Here is a 21,219-nt window from a genome sequence, read left to right as displayed (position 1 = left end):
TCCTTTAATGTAGTTGTGCATGTGTGTAGTAACACATATTTGCATATATAGTCTGAATGGATAGAATACATTATAGTCTGAATTCTCAGTCATGTGTTACTAAAATTTGGTTATGTCTGAGTGCACACTAGACTATTAATGTTTAATTTTTCTAACAAAATGTTAAATATGATTGCAAATGTCTATGACCACTGAAGTGGAGTAGGAATCAGACAAGTAGCTTAATGAGCAACTATGCTTGACATTAAAATTCTGTTTATAGACTCTGCTTCTGCATAGTAGTCTCTTAGGGCAGGTCTACACTAAGGGTAGGGGTCGAACTAGGGTACGCAAGTTCAGCTACGTGAATAGCGTAGCTGAACTCGAAGTACCCTAGTTCGAACTACTTACCCGTCCAGACGCTGCGGGATCGAAGTCTGCGGCTCCAAGGTCGACTCCGCCACCACTGTTTGCAGTGTACTGGAGTACTGGAGTCGACCAGAGCGCGCGGGGAGTTCGAACTATCGCGTCCAGATTAGACGCGATAGTTCGAACTCCGAGAAGTCGAACTCACCACGTCGACCCGGCAGGTAAGTGTAGACTAGCCCTTAGGATATTATTTATGCTGCTTTGGAACTTTTTCAAATAAATATGAAGTTCAAAATAATGGAGATGAAAACTAAACTAATTTTGATCTTCAACTATATATGACAAATCCAAAATCAGATTGGCTGTCTCCACTGCCACTTGCAGACCACTACATTTTGCAGTAAAACAGTCCAGTACAAGATGGTCAGTGGAGTTTATAGAAGGCTCATTAGAGCAGCTTTGTGGAGCAAAAGGGATACACTGGCTTCGTAAAACTGTCCAATTGAGATTCCGCTGGTTATTGTAAATCCCACAACCACACTTCAAAACTAAATCTGACCAGTTACAGTCAGAGGGAAAACCTGATTGAACAGACCAAAAATGTCCATAAACCGTATCAGTAAGAATTTCACCATCATCATGCTCCAGGCAGCAAGCTACACACTCCAGGGAGCGGCAAAAGGCATCAGCAACCAACTGGTATTGTGTCCGAGAACAATCTATGGCTTTCAAAACACTAGTAGGAAGGGTAAAAATCTAAAAAGATAAAATAATTATCATTAGACAACTGTAAATATGTGTAGTTTGTACAAACTGGAAAACAAACTAGTAAACATCTTATTTATTATTGAGCATGCACAAAATAGCCTCCTATCAAACTACTGGATAGCAGCTTTGCTGTTTTTAATAAAAGCAATTTTCCCTTTCTTGGTATTAACACCTCCTCCTCAATTATTGGGAGTGGACTACATCCACCCTGACTAAATTGGTCTTCAACGTTGTTTCTCCACTTGTAAGGTAACTCCCTTCTCTTCATGCGCCAATATATATTTATGCCTGTATTTGTAATTTTCACTCCATGCATCTGAAGAAGTGGGTTTTTTACCCACGAAAGCTTATGCCCAAATAAATCTGTTAGTCTTTAAGGTGCCACCGGACTCCTTGTTGTTTTTGTTTTTAACAAGTAGTCCAAGTTAACATTTTTAACTGAGGAAAAATTATTAATGTGATGGCACAATTCAAATATCAAAGGTTTCCCACAAGTAAAATCAAAGCCAAAAAAGTCTTATCCTTATTAGCATTCAAGACAAAATAATTCTATACACTTCTTGTTTTCTACTAAATATTATAGGAATAAAAAGAATGAATTTTTGCTATGGTAAATGGAAATCTGAAGAGCTGTTAAAGAATACAAAGGCAGTATTTCTTATGCAATAAGTCCTGAGGCAGATATTTATTAGCACATTAAAATCTCATACAATTTCATTTTATATTAGTCATTCTTTGGAGAATAAAATGCAACACTTAATATCAACTGAATCTGCTAAGGACAAGTGAGATGTTTCAACTCTGTTCGTAATCCCATATAAACTAAATTCCTTGTCATCTTAAGTGAATTAAGCAGCTTTAAATATCCTCTCAAGGCCTTACATACCTTGTGTCTTATGTATGAGGCCAAATGAGTTTCTGTGCAGCCACCTCCTAACAGTGCCAATGGTTGCTTGATTGTTAGTTGTAAGACATGTTCTGCAGTCTGACATGCAAGCTGAAGAGCAAGAAAAAATTGTCATTGCATATATCACTAAAGCAGAAAAAAAATTGTTTTAAAAAGGTTTTAACATTTTACTTTTTAGGATATACTTTTAAAGTGCAGTTCTTCTCTAAGAAGTGTAAATGTACAGATGGCACTTGCTTACTCACAGATCTGCTCTGGGTGATTTCAGTATCATAGCTGCTTACAGAGTGAACAAACAAGCTTTTGGTATTCATGCTGCTTAACATTGCAGATCACAGCCAAGAGTGCTGGGTTCTGTTCCTCATTTTGCATAATCAAAATTATTTACTAAGTTCCAATCAGTTACAAACATGGAGCCCCATGTCAGCATATAACCACACTTTAACTATCTAAATTACTCAGGTGTGAGTGTTGCCAAGTGAAGGGTCAGCAGTGACTCTGAAACTTTCCTCACACAACTGAGAAAAAGTGAAATAACATCCTTCATTTCTTTCCACAGGGGTGGCCTCTAAAAAGGGGGAGAAATGACTATGTGCAAAATGGTGTGGAAAAAATTCTTTGTTTCTGAGATGGGCTGGTGATCAAGGAAAAGTCTTCTGGTTATAGTGACTGAAACTGTTAATAAACCTTTCCTCGCACAATCCTCTCCCATCCGTCTCCCTCCAGATGAGTATACATTTTTATTAGATATTTTGAAAAACGTTGCCTACCTTCAGCTCATCCCATGCCATTTCATTTCTGTTACAGAGTATCAAGCTGCAGACCAGTGTATCATTAGGAATTAGATGCAAGAAATTTTTTGAAACGAAACTCTCAGTGCGCAAGTCCTTCAGACTGCCATAACAAGTAGGAGATACAGAATGTAGGGCAGCAATGGGCTGTGAACCTGTACAATTACGAAAAAGCAAAGAACAGCATCTATTATCTTATCAGAATAGCTGTCTACTGTGTTTTGTAGAACATGGACTGAAAGGTTGTTTTGCTTGTATTTTAAAGTTACAAATGCTTTTCAAGTCATATTCATTTAAACTTTCAAACTATGATGGAAGTCATGCAGACACAAACCAGTACAGTGCTTTGAAAATATAGCTTCTGGTGCTAGTTCACTGTAAAAGTAGGAATTTTATTTAGATTAGGCAATTTAAAAAGTCTGCATCTGTAAGAAATGTTTACCATGGGACTCTAGCCCTGACTGCTGTAAGCAGCATCCATGTGTCAGCTGTAGAACTGGCCAGAAAAGATTTCCATTAATGTTTGAAAAATCTGGTTTCCCATCAGCTGTGGCCATACGCTGCTAGTCTCACTGGTGACATGTCTTGCTCAGATTGATAAAGTAGATTGAAAAGACTGGAGAAAAAAGAATTTCTGCTGCACAAAATGGCAAGCAAAGAGATTTAAAATTATAACACTGAACTTCTTAGTTTTCAAACTTTTAATTAAAACTTTATAAATATTGTATTTAAGGAGAAAAAAATGATTACTCTTAACTTGACTTTATCAAAGTTGTCTGGGAATATAATTTTTTCTGAATCTTCACTTCCCCCCCCCTTTTTTTTTTGGCCAAATAGAAATAATTTTAAATCTTTTTCCTCATTAAAGGTTTCATCTTTATGATAGTCATATATTTCATTCTCTTAAAAGATCCAATGACTTGCCCTCTTGAGGGTTTTGTATGTTGGAAAGTTATAACAAAATAGCTGAACCAACTTCAATGAAAAACTCAAGAACTGCAAAGATATAATCTGGTTGCAGCAGAGATTAAATGAAAACAGGAACTCAAAGTTGTTATAACTTAGTGAAGGAAGCTTCTAGACTGATGCCGACACTAGAGATGAGTGTATTACAAGTACCTAGATGTTTAAACTGATGAGGAAAGCCATCGTTTTGTATAACATCAAAAACATCTGCTCAGTAGCACCAGATAACCACTATGCTTGGTATGCAAATGTTTGGAATTTGATTAACTAAAAACAGAGGGGGAGATTGTGAAGATATTATTTTCAATCTTGACTGTAGTAATGTAGTGTATTTGGCAATGCCATTTTTATATTAATTAAAGTCTTATCTCCTGAGACTGTCCTATTTTTAGCCAGGAAAACAGCTACTGGTTCATAAAAGCAAAGGAACACCAGAAATCTTAAAAGTTAATGAGTAATAAGAGCACAGCTCTTACAGTATCTAGCAAAACAGAAAGAATTTGGGTTCTGTCTGTAACTTTTTCCAATCACTGATTCAGGATTAAAGTACTTTGAAAGTTAACTAATCCTGAAAAAGTCTGCATTGTTTCAAAGCTTTTCTAAGGATGGCAAGTCCTGACATATTAGACCCTAATCATATAATTCTTAAGTTCCTTCTTCCCCATCCTTGAACACACACAGACACACCTCAATTCTACTCACAACTCTGGCATTATAGCAGCTGAATTTAAGGTTTTACCATCTGAAGCTAGGTCCTATATTTTCAAATAGTACTGTATAAATGTACAGCAGTGTTTTCTACCTATAACTCTTGTCACAGCTATTATGACACTAAAATTTTTGAACCTGAAGTGGAGAGGAAAGGAAAACAGTCATTGGAATGTCATTTTGTGATCTGAAATCAGTACCACAAATGACTAGGAGCAATTTCTATACATATATTTAGAAAGATGAGATTCTTCTCACTTTTCACCAGTAAACCTCACCATTTCTAGTCTTGGTATTTCACAAAACATACTTAACTATTGTAACCATCTAACCATGCTTTTCTAGTACTGATTCAGGAATGATTAGCGCATCTTGGATCATGAGCAGTACAACTTTTATTTCCTTGATAATGACATTACTTGCCAGTGGATTTTTTTTTAAGTGGTCTCTATTTTACAGTATAATATGAGCTAAACATCAAGTGTTTATAACAAATAATTAAATCCTCCATTATCATTTAATGTTATATAAACACAGGGTTTAGAGCTTGATTCTATCTGCTCTAGGTAACAGAGTGGGTAACTGTCTTGTAAATATCAGTTATTGTGCTTGTGTAGCTTGCAGTAATGACTTTTATGAAACAACTTATACGATATGGCCACATATGTAAAGACAGGATCAAGCTCTCTTTGCCAGAGTTTGAAATAAAGATGTATATCATGAGATTCTAGTTTGTTGGATTTCAAACAGCACACTATTTAATCTTAGCAAATTTATGATACGTAAGATACAACAATGGCTACATCCATCTCAGATAGAGGAAAGATGGATTACAATCTTACTTTGTGACATTTCTATGTTTCCTTTGAGACTAATGTTATGGATGCCATGTACAAAGTTAATTTATTACCTGTCATTTGACTCAGGGGCTCCATCATAGATACTCCAACTCTGTCTATAGTGATGACACGGTGCTCTTTCAGGTATTGTTTCAAAGATGGGTGGATAACTTTCTGGCATACTACAAGGCCTACTTGGTCATTAACCAACTGCTTTCCTAAATTAAGCAACTGATCCAATGCTGCTACTTCTAGAGAAATTCCATGATGGACAATTACAGTTCCTTCTCCAATATTGGAAAGGTCTCCTGACAGAGAGATACAGAAGAGTGCCATCTTGATAGTGCTTGAAGAAACTCTTTTGACAGGAAATGTTCTTGCCAACTGAAATTCTGGTATTTCTATTAGTAGTCCGGGAAATACAGTAGAATCCATAACTCTTTTATCTTTCACAGGAATAATTACACACTTTCCTAAAACAACATTAGTTTCAATGGTATGTGGAATTGTAAGCAAAAAAGCCTTTAAAACCAATGTGCTGAGGTGATTGGCTTCTATTTTGTTAAGCATGCAGGCAGGTTTGCTTGCTAATATGCTATGTACCAAAGAAAGAAGAGTCTTAATACTGTCAAAATCCACCGATACTCGGCAACCACAGGCCTCAGACTTGAGATAGTCAGTACATAAGCTCAAAAGATGTCTACTTATTTTAGTGACAGTACAGGCCGCAAAGTTTATTCTTTGAAAATTTTCAACCAAGCTGCAGCAAAGAATGGCTGTAAATAAGCCACAGTCGCTGAAGCGTGATATATGATTCTGTACAGAGGCTGTCAGAACCTTTAATGCTGGATGGGTGATAGAAAGGCCACCAAGCAAGGCAGAAGATTGTGAAGTTGTGCGAACATAGCCTCCCATACCATTGTGGAGCTGTTTGAGTCTACCAGTAGGGCCATAGCAAGACTTTACTATTCCACTTAACACAGACAGAGAGAAACAAACTCTTTCTTTAGTTAGAGGGTCATTAGTACACAATGAAGGCTTTTTAGCTTCAATGCGAGACATCTTCAAGACAAGATTTTCATTCTGACCAACAACATTTCAAGTTTATTGCATTTTCCTTGAATCCATAAATTATAGATCTTTTAATCTACAGAAGTATTTTTTTACTCTTTGTACCAAGCACATAAGAGAGAAACCTTGCATACAGAATGACAACTATGTCCATGTAGCTGTTCATAGTTTAATATTTAACAAATTATACAACTATAAGTGATAAATTAATGTGATGATTGCAGAAAATTACTTCATTCTCCAAAATCCTTTTGCTTAATTTCCAAGGCTGATTTAGCAGAGTTCTTTGCAGCTCTTTGTATAAAATATGTACCAAGATGGACACCCAGAAATGAAAGTCCTGCCACAAGCAGCCAGTTCTTTTTAATCCAGCTAGTTTTTCTCATCTTTTCTTTTGGTGGTAAGATTGCAGATGCAAACTTTCAAGGTTAATTATACCTACAATAAAGAAGTAACAGGATATTAGTATAACCTTTTATACAATATATTGTATAATGATTACAACTGTCTCTTCTGAGAAATCAGATTGTATCTATGTCAGTAGTCAATAACTGAACAAATCAGCATTGATTTAAGGCAAGATCACTAATTTGGCACCTTTAATCTTCCCCAAACACAGTGTGTTTGCGTGCACACACAAACACTTAACTGTAGTACTTTTTAATAGGGCTGTCAACATGTACTGAGTCATCATCCAACATGAAATATATGGCAGATTGTGGGTAAAACAGTGCAGGGGACACACAATTCTCCCCCAAGGAGTTCAGCCACAAATTTAATTAACAGTTTTTTAATGAGTGTCATCGACATGGAAGCATGTCCTCTTCAATGGTGGCCAAAGCATTAAGGGGCATACGAATGTTTAGCATATCTGGCATGTAAATACCTTGCAATGCCAGCTCTCACTTTCTGGTGACATTGTAAATACAAAGAGGGCAGCATTATCTTCTGAAAATGTAAAGAAATTTGTTTGTCTTAGCAATTGGCTGAACAAGAAGTAGGACTGAGTGGACTTGTAGGCTCTGAAGTTTTACATTGTTTTGTTTTTGAGTGCAGTTATGTAACAAAAAAAATCTACATTTGTAAGTTGCACTTTCACGACAAAGAGACTGCTCTACAGTACTTGCATGAGGTGAACTGAAAAACACTATTTTTGTGTTTATCATTTTTACAGTGCAAATATTTATAATATATACTTTGATTTCAATTACAACACAGAATACAATATATATGAAAATATAGACAAACATCCAAAATACTTAATAAATTTCAATTCGTATTCTATTGTTTACCTGTGCAATTAAAACTGTGATTAATTTTTTAATCACAATTAATTTTTTTAAGTTAATCCCGTGAGTTAACTTCAATTAATCGAAAGCCCTACTTTTTAACTAAGATGAGAAAACCTGCTACAGTTAAATATAGTGTGGGAAGGCACTGCTCAAACACTTAGGCATTTCTGCCAGTTAACCTCTTCAATGACAACTTGTAATATGCATGCTATTTTACCCAAGTCTTCAAAGAGCAGGCCCTTACCAACTGTAACAGATTGTGTGAAAATATGAGTCTATATTGGTTTTGATAACCTCATTTTACTTTAGATCTATACAGATAAGAAGCTAGTGCATTAATACCAACCTCCCTGCATGTGCAATCACTTCAAAACAAAATGATTTTGTGTGTTCAGAAGTCTAGGAACTCATTCCCCTTTTTATGGGGGTGGGCGGCATAGAATGGTCCTTTAACTTGCAGCCCTGTGTGGTCTTGACATGTTTAAATGTACACACTTTTCTCAGCTCACTTCTAAATACTTCAAAGTTTAAAGGTGTTATTTTTAAATTTAAAATTAATCATCCACCATTTTAGCACTCAGTGGCTTACACTTCTGAAACCTTGTTCAGGATGTTTCAATCCTTAAATCACATCAAACTGGTGGAAAACAAAATACCAAGCTAGTAATAATTCAGATTAAAATTATGTAATTAAATTGGTGTCAAGTATCAGGAGGTAGCCGTGTTAGTCTGTATCCACAAAAACAACAAGGAGTCTGGTGGCACCTTAAAGACTAATTAAATTGATTCACAAGATGTTAAATATAAGGATTTTGAATATGCTGTGCTGTGAGTTAAAATTAAGTGATACATTCCTTTTAAAACATTTAATTATCCCTAAGATAACAACACTGATAACGTTACTTCTTTAATAGCATATCTGACTTATTCCTACTTAGTAAGAATTTAAATACTATTCTGGAGTGGGAAAGGACTGATTCTATGAGTTGGGAATCCTGGCCTCATTACAGTCAATAGGAGTTTTACTATTAACTTCAATTAAATTCATGATTTTACGATATAAATCTGGGTTTCTAGTTAAAGGTGACTTACAAAGTTTTTCAGAAACAATGAAGTGCTTTAGTTATGTGCCAAAAGTCCTAAAAAACAATAGTACCTATACCTACCTATGCATTTATATAACATCACTATGTTACCTACACATCCCCTGCACGTTTTTCTAAACATATACCTCTACCCCGATATAACGTGACCCAATATAACACGAATTCGAATATAACGCAGTAAAGCAGTGCTGCGGGGGAGGGCCCTGTGCACTCCAGCGGGTCAAAGCAAGTTTGATAATGCGTAAGATTTTTTGGCTCCCGAGGACAGCGTTATATGGGGTAGAAGAGTATTTGTTTGGTCTTCATTTTCCTCCAAAGTACCGATGGCTAGCTCTATTCAACTGTAACTTGTAGAACACATTATTTTATGAACTTACAATATCACTGATCCATGTTTGTTAGTAGAGTTGACCCTCTTGGACTTGCATACGTTTATTAGATGGACTTGAAAAGCCTTTTTAAGATAATAATAAAATAACTTGAAGCCATATAATAAAAATCACTTAGCTGAACACTTATAGGCTAATTCCATAGTCTAGCAGGATTTAGCTGCAGTTTTGAAAACACAGATTGATGGATTTTGGAGTGTAATAGCAGAATGGGAGCTGTACACATGAAAAAGGTATAGAGTAATTTATGTATTGAATTGCCTTCTAACTCCTGCTATCTGGTGTATTCAGTACATAACGGTAGGATTAACTCGCTTTTAGAAAAATTAAACAGAAAGAAAAGACTAAAAGGTAATCTATAACAAGATTATAATTGTTAGAAAATTGATCATCACATGAATTATATACTACATTAAATATTTCAGTCTGGCTAGGTAGGGAACTTACCTTTTATATATAGTACTACTGTTATTTTCCTTTTCTTTGACTTTCATGTTGCATCACATATGTCACAATGCCAGGTTCTGGTACATAATCCTCTCTTTTTGTTTGGAAAATAGAATTGGACTTGATGTTAAACCACCCCCAGTGTATCAGCCCAAGGCTAGTTCCCATAACAATCAAAACTTTGTAGTCCTTCCAGATGGTTTTAAGGCCCATACTGGCATCTACCTATGTAAAGACAGTTGATCATTTTATTTTAAACATGTTCCAAGAAATATTTCTCCCTAATCTCTATAATAGCACAGTACAGCCAAACCTGAATGTTAACATTTTTAATTATATTGCAGCATGCCAAATGATTAAGAACAAAAAGTGACAGAAGGAAGCCTTGCTTAGTGAACTTTAAAATTGTCTTTAAAAATAACCTCAGTTCAAATATCTAAAAAGAAAAGCTAATTGCTGTACTTGTTTCCCAGGCAGTTATAAGCTATACTGGTATAATTACTTCCACTTTGTTGGGGTTGTGCTGCTTTAACTATACCATTTTTGCATGTAAAACTTTTTTCTTTTTCAAAGAAGACTGAAAGGGTATACAATGGTATAAGATCTGCAAGGATCTTAAGACTTTGCACTTATCATTCATAAATCTCAAAGCGCTTTTCAATGGTTTTACAAAGGAAGAAACTGAGGCACATCGGCCCCAATTCTGCAAACACATACCACCCATGTGAGTGTTGCAAGATCATGGTAACAGATGCTAAAAGTATGTCTACAACCCCCCCACCCCAAACCCAACAGCATTCACTCTCAGAGGCTGGGACAACTGACTTGGGCTCATACTATAGGGGTACAAAATAGTTATGTACATATTCCCGCTTGGGCTCTGAAACCTGGTGAAGGGGATGGGTCTCAGAGCCTCAGTGGGAATGTCTACATAGCTATTTTACCTCCATAGTGTAAGCCCAAATCACTTGATTCACACTCCAGGACTGGCTGCTATGGGTTTTGGGTTTTCTTTGCAGTGAAGACACATCCTAAGTGACTTCCCCCAAGTGTCACTGCACCTCAGTGGCAGTCAGAAATAAAATCCAGGTCTCCAGTTGCCCAACCCCATGCTTAGTTCACAAGAGCATATATGCTAGCCTCATCCCTGCCCCTTTCAAGGCGATCCCCAACCATTAACATATTCTGCTGTAAAACCAAAAGCTTCAACACCTATCTGAATGGTATTGTTAACATGAATATATTTTACTGCATACTTTTATAACTTTTAGTGAATACTTCTCATTCCCCACCAAGGAAAACACTCTTATACCCACTGGAAGTCCTACTATTGATAAGAACCCAGATTTTAATCTCCCAGTCAGGGTCTCATTATCTTTAGTAATACAAGCTTCTTGTGCTATATTTACTTCTGGGGGAATTCTGCGCCACTGCGGATGCACAGAATTCATGTGCCATGCAGATTTTTTCCCCACAGAAAATACATTCTGCCAGAAAGGTGCTGCAGTTACTCCTTTCACCCACCAGGAGCCACTGTTGCACCAGAACAGAGCAGCCATTTCTGGGCAGGAGTAGCCCCAGCTGAGGACAGGAAAGAGAAAGAGGCTACATTCCTCACAGGACCCTGCCTGTGGGGCCAGGTCAGGAGGCATGGGATATGATGGGAGAGACAGCATGGGGTTACTGGGGCTGTGTGTGTGTCACAGACTCCGGTTCAAAAGGGATGGGGGAACAGACTGGTGCGGGGGCTGAAAGGGAGTGGGGTGCAAGGACATGGGGGCAGAGGAAGGAAGGTGCAGGAACACATCAGGACAAGGGAAGGAAGGTGCATGCATGGAGGGAGTGCGGGCACAGGGGCACATGGGGAGGGGGTGGGTGAGGGTGCAAGGACTCATGGGGATGGGAGAGAGGATGCAGGGACACATGGGGACAGGGGCAGATGTGCCTGAATGAGTGAGAGCATGCTAGGGTCTGCATGGTGGAGGCTCCCTAGCAATCCCTTTCCACTCCAAAAAAACCTGTGCTATACTTCTCCCACCCACACCCAACCATCCTCCAATTTTTCTGGGTGTCGTTTTGGGGTGAGGGTTGAGTGGGAGGGTGGAAAGAAAGTAGGGAGAGAGGTAAGCAGCAACTCTTCTGGAGTAGAAAGATTTTTAAAGGGCTGTTATAAAATAAGCCTGACCCCTAGAACTAGTCAGATCTTTCCCCCCCACAAAGGGGGGAAATTTTCAAATATCTTTAAACATTCTAAGGCCAGGTCCACATTTGAAAAGGTCTGCTGGAATAGCTATTGCTGCCAACCCTCCTAGAGTAGATGCAGGAAAGAAGTACGTTTGCCAGTACAGCTTATACCAATTTGGCAAGCAAAATAAACTATACAGTCCTAAAGCACTTTTATGCTGGTATAATTGCATCTACCACAGGACTTTTGCAACTATAGAAATGTCATACACCCAAAAATACACCCCTAATCAACATTGCTATATGGGCAAACGTTTATTGTGTAGAGCTGTTCTAAGCCACAGATTGCATTATGAAGGGCTCTGAGAATTGCTCAGGTACAGAGTTAGTCTTCCTAACACTACAGGTAAGTCTGTGCGGTAGAAGGATCTGGTGCTGATAAATACCTCCTCTGTAAAACACTGTGAAATCTATACTCAAAAAGGCAGGGAGGGGAAGGAAGGGCAGTGTTTCTAAATCTTTGCAGCTTAGCAACCCTTCTTGACTGTGTGTTTTGGGAGTTTGCCACAGAATACTTGACACTAAGGGGCATATAGTGCACAGTGGTGTGCATGCAAGATTGTCTTTGCTTTAGATTGCAACAAAACTTTCCAGGCCTAGTGACCTGATTGCCTTTTTTGAATCCCGAGGGGGGTTACAACCTAGTGGTTTGCAAAAGGCACTGGGATTGGGATTCAGGAGACCTGGGTTGGATTTTGGCCTCAGGCACACACGTCCTCTGTAACCGGCTGTCTAGGGACTGCGGCTCAGGTGTGGGAAAGAAAAAAAAAAAACCCACAAAAAACCCTGACAGGATATTGCACATGCTGCAGTAATAGAGGTCATACAGTCCTACAGGTGGGTGGCTCCTAGGACTGGGAGTTGGGACACCACTGGGGCTCTGAAGTGCCTCCAAGTTTTCTCTCGTTTTCAGGTGCTTGCCTGGCTGGCTCTTGCTCATGCTCCAGCTGATCTCCCTATGAGGGGCCAGAAAGAGATTTTCCCCCACATTGGCAGGGACCTTGGGGCTTTTCTGCCTTTCTCTGCAGCACATGTAGGTAACCTGCCAGTATCATCTGCACATATTTCACTGAATCATTTCCCTGCCATGGGGGGAGTGGGGTGGGGTGTTGGGACACGGGTGAGCCTTGTCCCTCCTATTTCTGCCGGTGGCCCCTAACAGCCTAGTCCCGTGTCAGGTTCAGCATGCGGGCGGGTGGCCTGTGACACAGAGGGGGTCCGAGCAGAGGCGCTGGTGACCCCTTCTGCGAATGGCAGGCTTAGGGCCTGCGCCCACTGACTTCACAGGGGCAGGATCTGACCCCAGCGAACAAGCGAGGTCGGTCACTGCCTGCCCCCTACGAACAAGCCAATGGGGGGAAGGGCGGGGGAGAGAACCAGCCACCTCCCCCTTACCCACAGCCCTTTTATATGGCGATATGCCCAGATCTCCTAGAGCCGGAAGGGACCCTGAAGGGTCATTGAGTCCAGCCCCCTGCCTTCACTAGCAGGACCAAGTACTGATTTTTGCCCCAGATCCCTAAGTGGCCCCCTCAGGGACTGAGCTCACAACCCTGGGTTTGGCGGGCCGAGGTCAAACCCCTGCGCGGTCCCTCCCCCCTCTACTCATTCCCGGGAGGCATCAGCCCCGCTCGCCGCCTCATCCATCCTCCTCACCTCCACCCGCCAACTCCCCCTCAGGGGGCGACCAACCGGCAGCGCCAACGCCTGCGGCCCGCGCGCGAGAAACGCAGGGTCAAGGACCGTCCGAGAAGCCGGTGCAGGTCCTTTGCTAGGGAGAGGTGGTGGCTTAGTCAAACGCCTGTCTGACCACCCAGAGCGACTGTCCTCCCGGAAATATCCTAGCCGGGATTTCAAGCTGATTTTTACTCAGGAAAATGCCCGGACAACGGGACTTGTTAAAAACATGTTGTCAGGTCTCTCAGGCATTTGTATAGGCACCTATATAATCCAAACCCTAACGGTCGGAGGAAGCCAATTACATACGTTTTTTGTTATCAGCTTCTCCCGCGAGGGGGGCTTATCCTCTCAAAGCCTCCCTAGCCCTTTACGATCGATTTCATTGTGGTTAACGCTAATTTCCTTGCTTCTTTCGTTGGCCATCCCGGGTCACGTGACACCGGAGGGCCCCTAAGGGAAACACCCGGATGTCGGTGCGTGATTGCCACTCCAGGCGAAATAAAGGCCTGGGGTTGTTTGGTCGCCATTTTGGATTGAGGCAAGGAGACGCCATCTTGGATTGGGGCAGAGAGGCTTCATCGAGCGGCCATTTTGGATAGGGGCAGAGAAGTCGGTGCAGGCGAGCGAAAGCGACACACGCGGTGTGGGGAGGGGCTGGAGCGTGAGTATTCCCCCCCCCCGGCCCGTTCAGCTCGGGCGGATAGGCCCCTGTTTCTCCTGCAAGATCATCTACTCCCAAAATAAACACCCCTCCCCCGCACACCTCCAGGGGCCCCTGCCCCTGCCGACTCCCCGCCTCCAGCTCTCCTCCTGCTCTGCGCACCCTTCCCCAGCTGTTGCCACTGCTTGGTGTTCAGTGCTCAATCCTGCCGCCTGCAGTGAATGGCCCCCAACCTGCCTCTGCCCCCTTTGCATTCCCGTTCAAACTGCCCACCCCAGTGCTTTCCCCTTGGCATTCACCCCCAAACCAACCCACTGCTAGTGCTGCCTGTCCCCTTTGCCTGTTCACCCACCCCCAAACTTCCCTGCCCCCTTTGCATTCGCCCCCAAACCACACCACCCCCAGTGCTATCTGAATTAGAATAATCAGACATATAGATGAACCCAATTTGTTATATTGAATATTAAAAAGACTAGGATTTTTCAGTTTGGAAAAGAGATGGAGTGGGGGGGGTTATAAAGGGCTATAATATCATGAATGGTGTGAAGAACTTGAATAAGGATGTGTTACTCCTTCACATAACACAAGAATCAGCGGTCAGCCAATGAAATTAGTAGGCAGCAGGTTTAAAACAAACCAAAGGAAGTACTTCTTCACACAATGGACAGTCAGTCTGTGGAACTCATTGCCAGCGGATGTTGAGAAGGTCAAAACTATAACTGGGTTCAAAAAAGAATTAGATAAATTCATAGAGGATGGGTCCATCAGCGGGTATAAGCTAAGATATTTGGGGATGCAACCCCATGGTCTGGGTGCCCCTAGCTTCAGATTGCCAGACGTTTGGACTGAACAATAGGGAGTGGATCATTTGATAATTGCCTGTTCTGTTCATTCCTTCTGAAGCACCTGGCATTGGTGACTGTCCAAAGACAGGATACTGGTGACCGAGTATGGCCGTTCTTGTGCCTGTCCCCTTTGCATTCACCCCCTCCGTCATCCCTTCTGCTTTTGCATTCACCCCCCACCCACAAACTTCCCCACCCTCCTAGTGCTGCCTGCCCCCTTTTCATTCATACCAAATCTCCAGGCCCCCTTTGCATCCACCCGAAACTGCCCCTTACCTAGTGCTGCCTGCCCCCTTTGCATTCACTCCCCCAAACTTCCCCACCCCCTTTGAATCCACCTCCCCAACTTCCCCACTGCTGTCTGCCCCCTTTGCATTCTTCCCAAATCTTCCTGCCCCTTTTGTATTCACTCCCAGATCCTGGTCAGAGTAGATTGGAAGCTATGGGTTTGAAAAATCCAGAGCCTGGGTAGATGACAAGATGGTGAAAAAACCTGAGTCCTTCTAAGACGAGTCTATTCTAGCAGCAAAGAGTCTTGTGGCACCTTATAGACTAACAGACGTTTTGGAGCATGAGCTTTCGTGGGTGAATACCCACTTCGTCGGATGCATGACGACGAATCCACGAAGTGGGTATTCACCCACGAAAGCTCATGCTCCAAAACGTCTGTTAGTCTATAAGGTGCCACAAGACTCTTTGTTGCTTTTGCAGATCCAGACTAACACAGTTACCCCTCTGATACTTGAGTCTATACTAGTGTCCACAGGCAGAGCTGAACAGTCAACAGTGTAACACTTGCAAAAAAAGCAGACATCATTCTGGGATGTATTATTAGGAATGTTGTAAGCAAGACATGAGACGTAATTCTTCCGCTCTACTCCATGCTGATTAGGCCTCATTTGGAGTATTGTGTCCAGTTCTGGGCGCCACAGTTCAGGAAAGGTGTGGACAAATTGGAGAAAGTCCAGAGAAGAGCAACAAAAGTGAATAAAAGTCTAGAAAACATGACGTATGAGAAAAGATTGAAAAAATTGGGTTTGTTTATTCTGGAGAAGAGACTACTGAGAGGGGACATGATAACAGTTTTCAAATACATAAAAGGTTGTTACAAGGAGAAGGGAGAAAAATTATTTTCCTTAACTTCTTAGAATAGGACAAGAAGCAATGGGCTTAAATTGCAGCATGGGCGGTTTAGGTGGGACGTTAGAAAAAACTTCTTAACTGTCAGGGTAGTTAAACACTGGAATAAATTGCCTAGGGAGGTTGTGGAATCTCCATCATTGGAGATTTGTAAGAGCAGGTTAGGCAAACACCTTTCAGAAATGGTCTAGAATATAATTCTTAATCCTGCCATGAGTGCAGGGGAGGGGACTGGACTAGATGACTTCTTGAAATCCCTTCCAGTCCGATGAATCTATGAATTTGGGAATAATTGGTTTACAAGGTCCTAGATTAGCCGAGCTAGAAATACTTTATTGAATACAAACGTTTTCAGGAGCAGTAACCTTTTCAAAGCACTGCCGGACCAGTGATTGAAAAAAGAGAATTTCAATGCCTGCGTTACACTAAGGGCCTGATTCAAAGCCAGAAGTCAATGAGAGTCTTCACTGATTTCATTGGGTTTCGATCAAGCTCTTGGTCATCTATTTGTTTTGTGTAAGTTTCCGGACACTTTATTAGAAAATTAGCAGTGTAAAAAGATTTTAACAGCTCCTGTTGTTTATTTCTGGGGCACTAATTGTTAACTTTTTTCCCAACCTGTTTGACATATTTAATTAAATTAAATATGATCTGTTTTAGGGCTATTTGAGCCATATGTAAAGAGGCTGGTTCAGCTTCTAGTTCTAGCAGAAGGAAATTATTACTAGATAATTAAATAAAGCTTTGTTCAGTACAATGCAGAAGAAGGGATTGCCATTTTGTCATTAATTACTCATATTCAGAGCCAAGTAGCTAGGTACAGGGTCCCAACAGCACACTCTTCTTATAATACTCCATTATTTATAACTCATTTGTAGTGAACTTACTGCATTTAAACAGTACCATGTATTGCTACTCTAGCGACTTCATTGTTTTTAATATGTCATTTACCTTTTCCCCGATACATTTGGTTCTTGTGCCTTCCTGAGTGATGGTTATATATTTCATAGTTCATCGCAATTACGATGTGTCAATAGTGGGAGATTTCCCCCAGTGTTAATGTTGGTAAGGTCTAAGAGCCATATTTCAAAAGTATTTAGGCACTTAAAGATGCAGATAGGTGCCTAGTGGGATTTTCAGAAGTGCCTAGGTGACTAATTCCCTTGGGAATTAGGTGCCTAGTTGCATTTTAAAATCTCACTGGAAACCTATTGTCATCTTTAGGCACCTAAATATCTTTGAGAATCTGGCCCCATGGTCCTCTTCCATACTACATCCTGGTACTGAGAATACATAGATGATAAATCTTATTTCAAGTACTGTGTGGCTAATTTGCTCCTTATTATATATTTTTCTGTATTCCACATGTTCCTTATCTAACCTTGATTCTTCTCTTGGAACAGTGTTTGACAGCTTGTCTGTAACAGGTAGGTGAGCTGTTGAGATTAACAATTGAGTTAATCTTGGTGGATTTTGCCCTAACTGTATACCTCTCTCACTGAATTGCTATACCATAACACTTTCTACTCAAATAATGGTATGTTCAGGCGCACAGTTGAATCTGGAGTGCTCCATATTTCAGGTTTACACACAGCTGGACATAAAGGTAGGGTGACCAGACAGTAAAGGTGAAAAATCGGGATGGGGGTGGGGGGTAATAGGAACCTATATAAGAAAAAGACCCAAAAATTGGGATTGTCCCTATAAAATCGGGACATCTGGTCACCCTACATAAAGGTAATGTTAAAAGGTACGAAAAGGACTTCCAGTTCCCAAGGCAAGCTCTTGATCTAGTGCCAAAAGCCCCTTCATATTTTGGCTGTGGTCCTTAGAGGTATTTCAAAGCAATCGTTTCCCTTATACTAGTGGTCATCCCTGGGCTTGACGATCATACTTATTAAGAAAATATTATTTTCTGTCTATTGCTGCTTTCTTCTTCCTTGTTTTCTAAGGAGAATAATTTTAACAACCGAATATTTGCCATATGGCTTCAACTCTTAATGTTTAATTCTCTATTTTATCCTGTATAGCACGGTCCCCAACCTTTTTGGCACCAGGGACCGGTTTCGTCGAAAAAAAATTTCCGCGGACCTGCCCCCTATCTGACCCCCACCCACTTCCTGCCCCCCCGACTGCCCGCCCCCCTCAGAATCCCCGACCCATCCTGCTCCTTGTCCCCTCACCATCCCCCAGAGACCCCCACCACCCTGGGACCCCACCCCTGCTCCCTGTCCCCTGACTGCCCCAACCCCTACCCCCCCCCCGCTGAGTCCTGACAGACCCCCCCGGAACACCCACAATCCAACCCCCCCATTCCCTGCCTCCTGACCGCTCCCCCAACCTCCACCTTCTTTCTGTGCTCTGACTGTCCCCAGGACTCCCTGCCCCTTAGCCAACTCCCCCGGCTCCAGCCTCTTACCCCCGGCTCCCTCCTCACCTGGAGCCTCAGCGCCTCGCCCGATAGCTGCAGCGTGCCTCCGGCAGGGCCTGAGCTCCATCCCGCTCAGAGCCGCATGGTGAGGGGACGGGGCTGGGAGCTCCACGCCGAGCGGAGGCAGCTGAGCTCAGCCCGGAGCTCGCAGCCCCGCCCCCTCACCACGCGGCTCTGAGGAGGTGGTGCTCAGGGGCCCCGCCGGAGACACGCCGCTTGATGTGCTAGGGGTCGGTTCGCGGCCCGGGGGTTGGGGACCCCTGCTGTATAGTACTGAACACATCAAGGCTTACATAATAAATAGTTTCAAGGCCTTTCACCTTCTGGATTTTAATGCACCTTGCTGTCTCTTCTTACTAGCGTTTTATTTAATCTGAAGAACGCCACAGTAATGTCAAGTGCAAATATAAAATGTATCAGGTGCTGTCAATTGATTTTGATGCCCAAATCTTTCCATTTACAGTTTCTAAATCTCTTATCCAGTTAACCTCCAGGTAAAGAGTTTTAGTGGTAAAGAATCTGTCCCACTGTATGCTTCACAAGGAATTTTTGCTAGAATTGGATAAATATTTACAAAAAGTTTTTGCAAACATTCACTTGAATGAAAACCTCATGTTTGTTTCACTGGTATTCCTTTTCCTGTTTATTTGCAAGTCTGATATTTACAAGAATGTTTGCAAAAAGGAAAAGCATTGCAAATGCTTGAATTAATACATATTTGCATGCAAATACCAATGCATGTATGTTCATATGGGCTCGATGCTTGCACAGATTGTGTCCACTCTGTAGGTTTGGGAGTCAAACTGCCAAGTAACATAGACAATAGTATGTGAATTTAATGACCAGACACATGAAGCAAATATACTAATTGTAAATATATGAAGCAAAGTTGTAGTTTGTGCAAGTAATCCTTTTACACAGATTTGTAAAAAAGGAAGTGTTTCTGGATTATTACATAAGCTATCATTTGTTTTCCAGTATTCTCTTGAAACCCCAAATGACATTGGGCAACATTGTGCTAAGCACTGTACATATACATGGTACAGGGATGGGCAAACTTTTTGGCCCGAGGGCCACATCTGGGTGGGGAAATTGCATGCAGGGCCGGGGCAGGGAGTTGGGGTGTAGGAGGGGTGTGGGGTGCGGCCGTGGTCTCAGGGCAGGGAGTTGGGGTGCAGGAGTGGTTCGGGCTCCGGGGTGGCAGCGGTGCGTAGCGGTGCCAGGGCAGGCTCCCTGCGTGCCTGCCCTGGCCCTGCGCCGTGCTGCTTCTGGAAGCGGCCAGCACCGTGTCTCTGCGGCCCCTGGGGGAGGGGGAGCAGAGGGCTCCGCGCGCTGCCTTTGCCTGTGGGTTCCTCCCTCAAGGTCCCATTTCCGGCCAATGGGAGCCGCAGGGGGTGGTGCCTGGAGGCGAGGGCAGTGCACAGAGTCCTCCCCCCCCGCACCAGGGGGGTGGCAATCCCGCGGGCCGGATCCAAAGCCCTGAGGGCCGTAGTTTGCCCACCCCTGACGTAGTAAGACGCACTCTCTACTGTGAAGAGCTTATAATCTAAAAAGACAGACAAATGGCAGGAGGAGAAACAGAGGTCTGAAGTGACGTGCCCATGGTCACACAGCAGGGCATTGCCATAATGGAATCCAGGTCTCCTGATTCCCTATCTAAGGCCCTATCCACTGGACCCCACACTAGCTTAAAATACAGTAACTCCTCACTTAACGTTGTAGTTATGTTCCTGAAAAATGCGACTTTAAGTGAAACCACGTTAAGCGAATTCAATTTCCCCATAAGAATGAATGTAAATAGGGGGATTAGGTTCCAGGGAAAATTTTTTTTGCCGAAAAAAGGCATTACATACATTTTAAACAATTTTAAACAAGCAATTTAATACTATGCTGGGGGGGGGGGAGTAGTGTGCATGTGCTGTGTGTTACAAACATACTGTATATACAGTACAGTACTATAGTCCGGAGGTGCCCCTGCCTTACCCTACACAGGCACAGCCCAATGGCACTGGAGATGAGGCAGGCAAGGAGGCTGAAGGTGCTGTAGGCTAGAAGAAGCACCTTGCGTAGCAGGGCAGCTTCCCCTACTCTGCAAGCACGAGGGGTGGGTGGGGGCTCAACCCTCAACCCGCTCACTCCCCCCTGCCCCCAAACCCCTGCCTCTTCTCCCCCCCAACCTCCTCCCCCTTTACTTCCCATGCTGCGTCCTCGCTCCTCCTCCCCTCCCTTCTAAAGGCCGCAAGCCAGCTGATTGCCGCCGGCAGGAGGCAGGGGAGGGAGGGGGAGCCTGCACGCGGAGTCCTGGCTCCTCCCTCCTGCCCAGGACGATCAGCTGGCTTGCAGCGTTGGGGAGGCGGGGGGGGGGAGCCTGCGTGCGGAATCCTCGCTCCTCCCCCCCACCCTAAAACGCCGCAGGCCAGCTGATTGCCGTGGGGGGGGAGGAGGGAGAGGTGCTGATCTGTGGGGTCTGCTGGCAGGTGGGAGGCGCTGTGCGGGGGGGAGCGGCATAGGGAGGTTGCCAGCTGTGGAGAAAGCAGGCAGTCAAACAACGTAAGAGTGAAGCATTGCACAACTTTAAATGAGTAT

At 42.6% G+C, this 21,219-nt stretch overlaps 3 protein-coding genes across 3 annotated transcripts in view; 1 reads left to right on the top strand and 2 right to left on the bottom strand.

Moving 5' to 3' along the window:
- Positions 1-539: 539 nt before the first annotated feature.
- Positions 540-6,391, bottom strand: LOC123366814 (McKusick-Kaufman/Bardet-Biedl syndromes putative chaperonin-like). The gene is made up of 4 exons (XM_045010584.1): positions 5,399-6,391; positions 2,794-2,969; positions 2,003-2,113; positions 540-1,104 (listed from the first exon to the last, which is right to left on the bottom strand). Exons 1-4 carry the CDS (start codon positions 6,387-6,389, stop codon positions 664-666), a joined length of 1,719 nt encoding a protein of 572 aa, XP_044866519.1. The 5' UTR covers positions 6,390-6,391; the 3' UTR covers positions 540-663.
- A 17-nt stretch (positions 6,392-6,408) lies between these two features.
- On the bottom strand, positions 6,409-6,784 carry MKKS (MKKS centrosomal shuttling protein). The gene has a single exon (XM_045010589.1). It carries the CDS (start codon positions 6,782-6,784, stop codon positions 6,632-6,634), a length of 153 nt encoding a protein of 50 aa, XP_044866524.1. The 3' UTR covers positions 6,409-6,631.
- Positions 6,785-13,874: 7,090 nt separating this feature from the next.
- The window catches only part of LOC123366815 (SLX4 interacting protein), a 129,256-nt gene continuing 121,911 nt past the window's right edge, over positions 13,875-21,219 (top strand). The window contains exon 1 of the mRNA XM_045010586.1: positions 13,875-14,217. The gene's annotated coding sequence lies outside the window, so the exon portion shown is untranslated. The remainder of the gene's footprint in view (positions 14,218-21,219) is intronic.

The sequence above is a fragment of the Mauremys mutica genome, chromosome 3 (genome assembly GCF_020497125.1).
Source record: "Mauremys mutica isolate MM-2020 ecotype Southern chromosome 3, ASM2049712v1, whole genome shotgun sequence".
Lineage (NCBI taxonomy): Eukaryota > Metazoa > Chordata > Testudines > Geoemydidae > Mauremys > Mauremys mutica.
The sequence above is the reverse complement of the archived record's forward strand: the minus strand, read 5'-3'. Positions and strand labels throughout refer to the sequence as shown.

What these genes read in the sequence shown, in the direction of transcription:
- MKKS (XM_045010589.1), bottom strand. Translation starts at nt 6,784, where the DNA reads ATGAGAAAAACTAGCTGGATTAAAAAGAACTGGCTGCTTGTGGCAGGA.
- LOC123366814 (XM_045010584.1), bottom strand. Translation starts at nt 6,389, where the DNA reads ATGTCTCGCATTGAAGCTAAAAAGCCTTCATTGTGTACTAATGACCCT. An exon ending in TGGCATGGGATGAGCTGAAG is followed by an intron (nt 2,114 to 2,793) that starts GTAGGCAACGTT and finishes CTTGCTCTTCAG; the next exon opens with CTTGCATGTCAGACTGCAGA. An exon ending in CCTCATACATAAGACACAAG is followed by an intron (nt 1,105 to 2,002) that starts GTATGTAAGGCC and finishes TTATCTTTTTAG; the next exon opens with ATTTTTACCCTTCCTACTAG.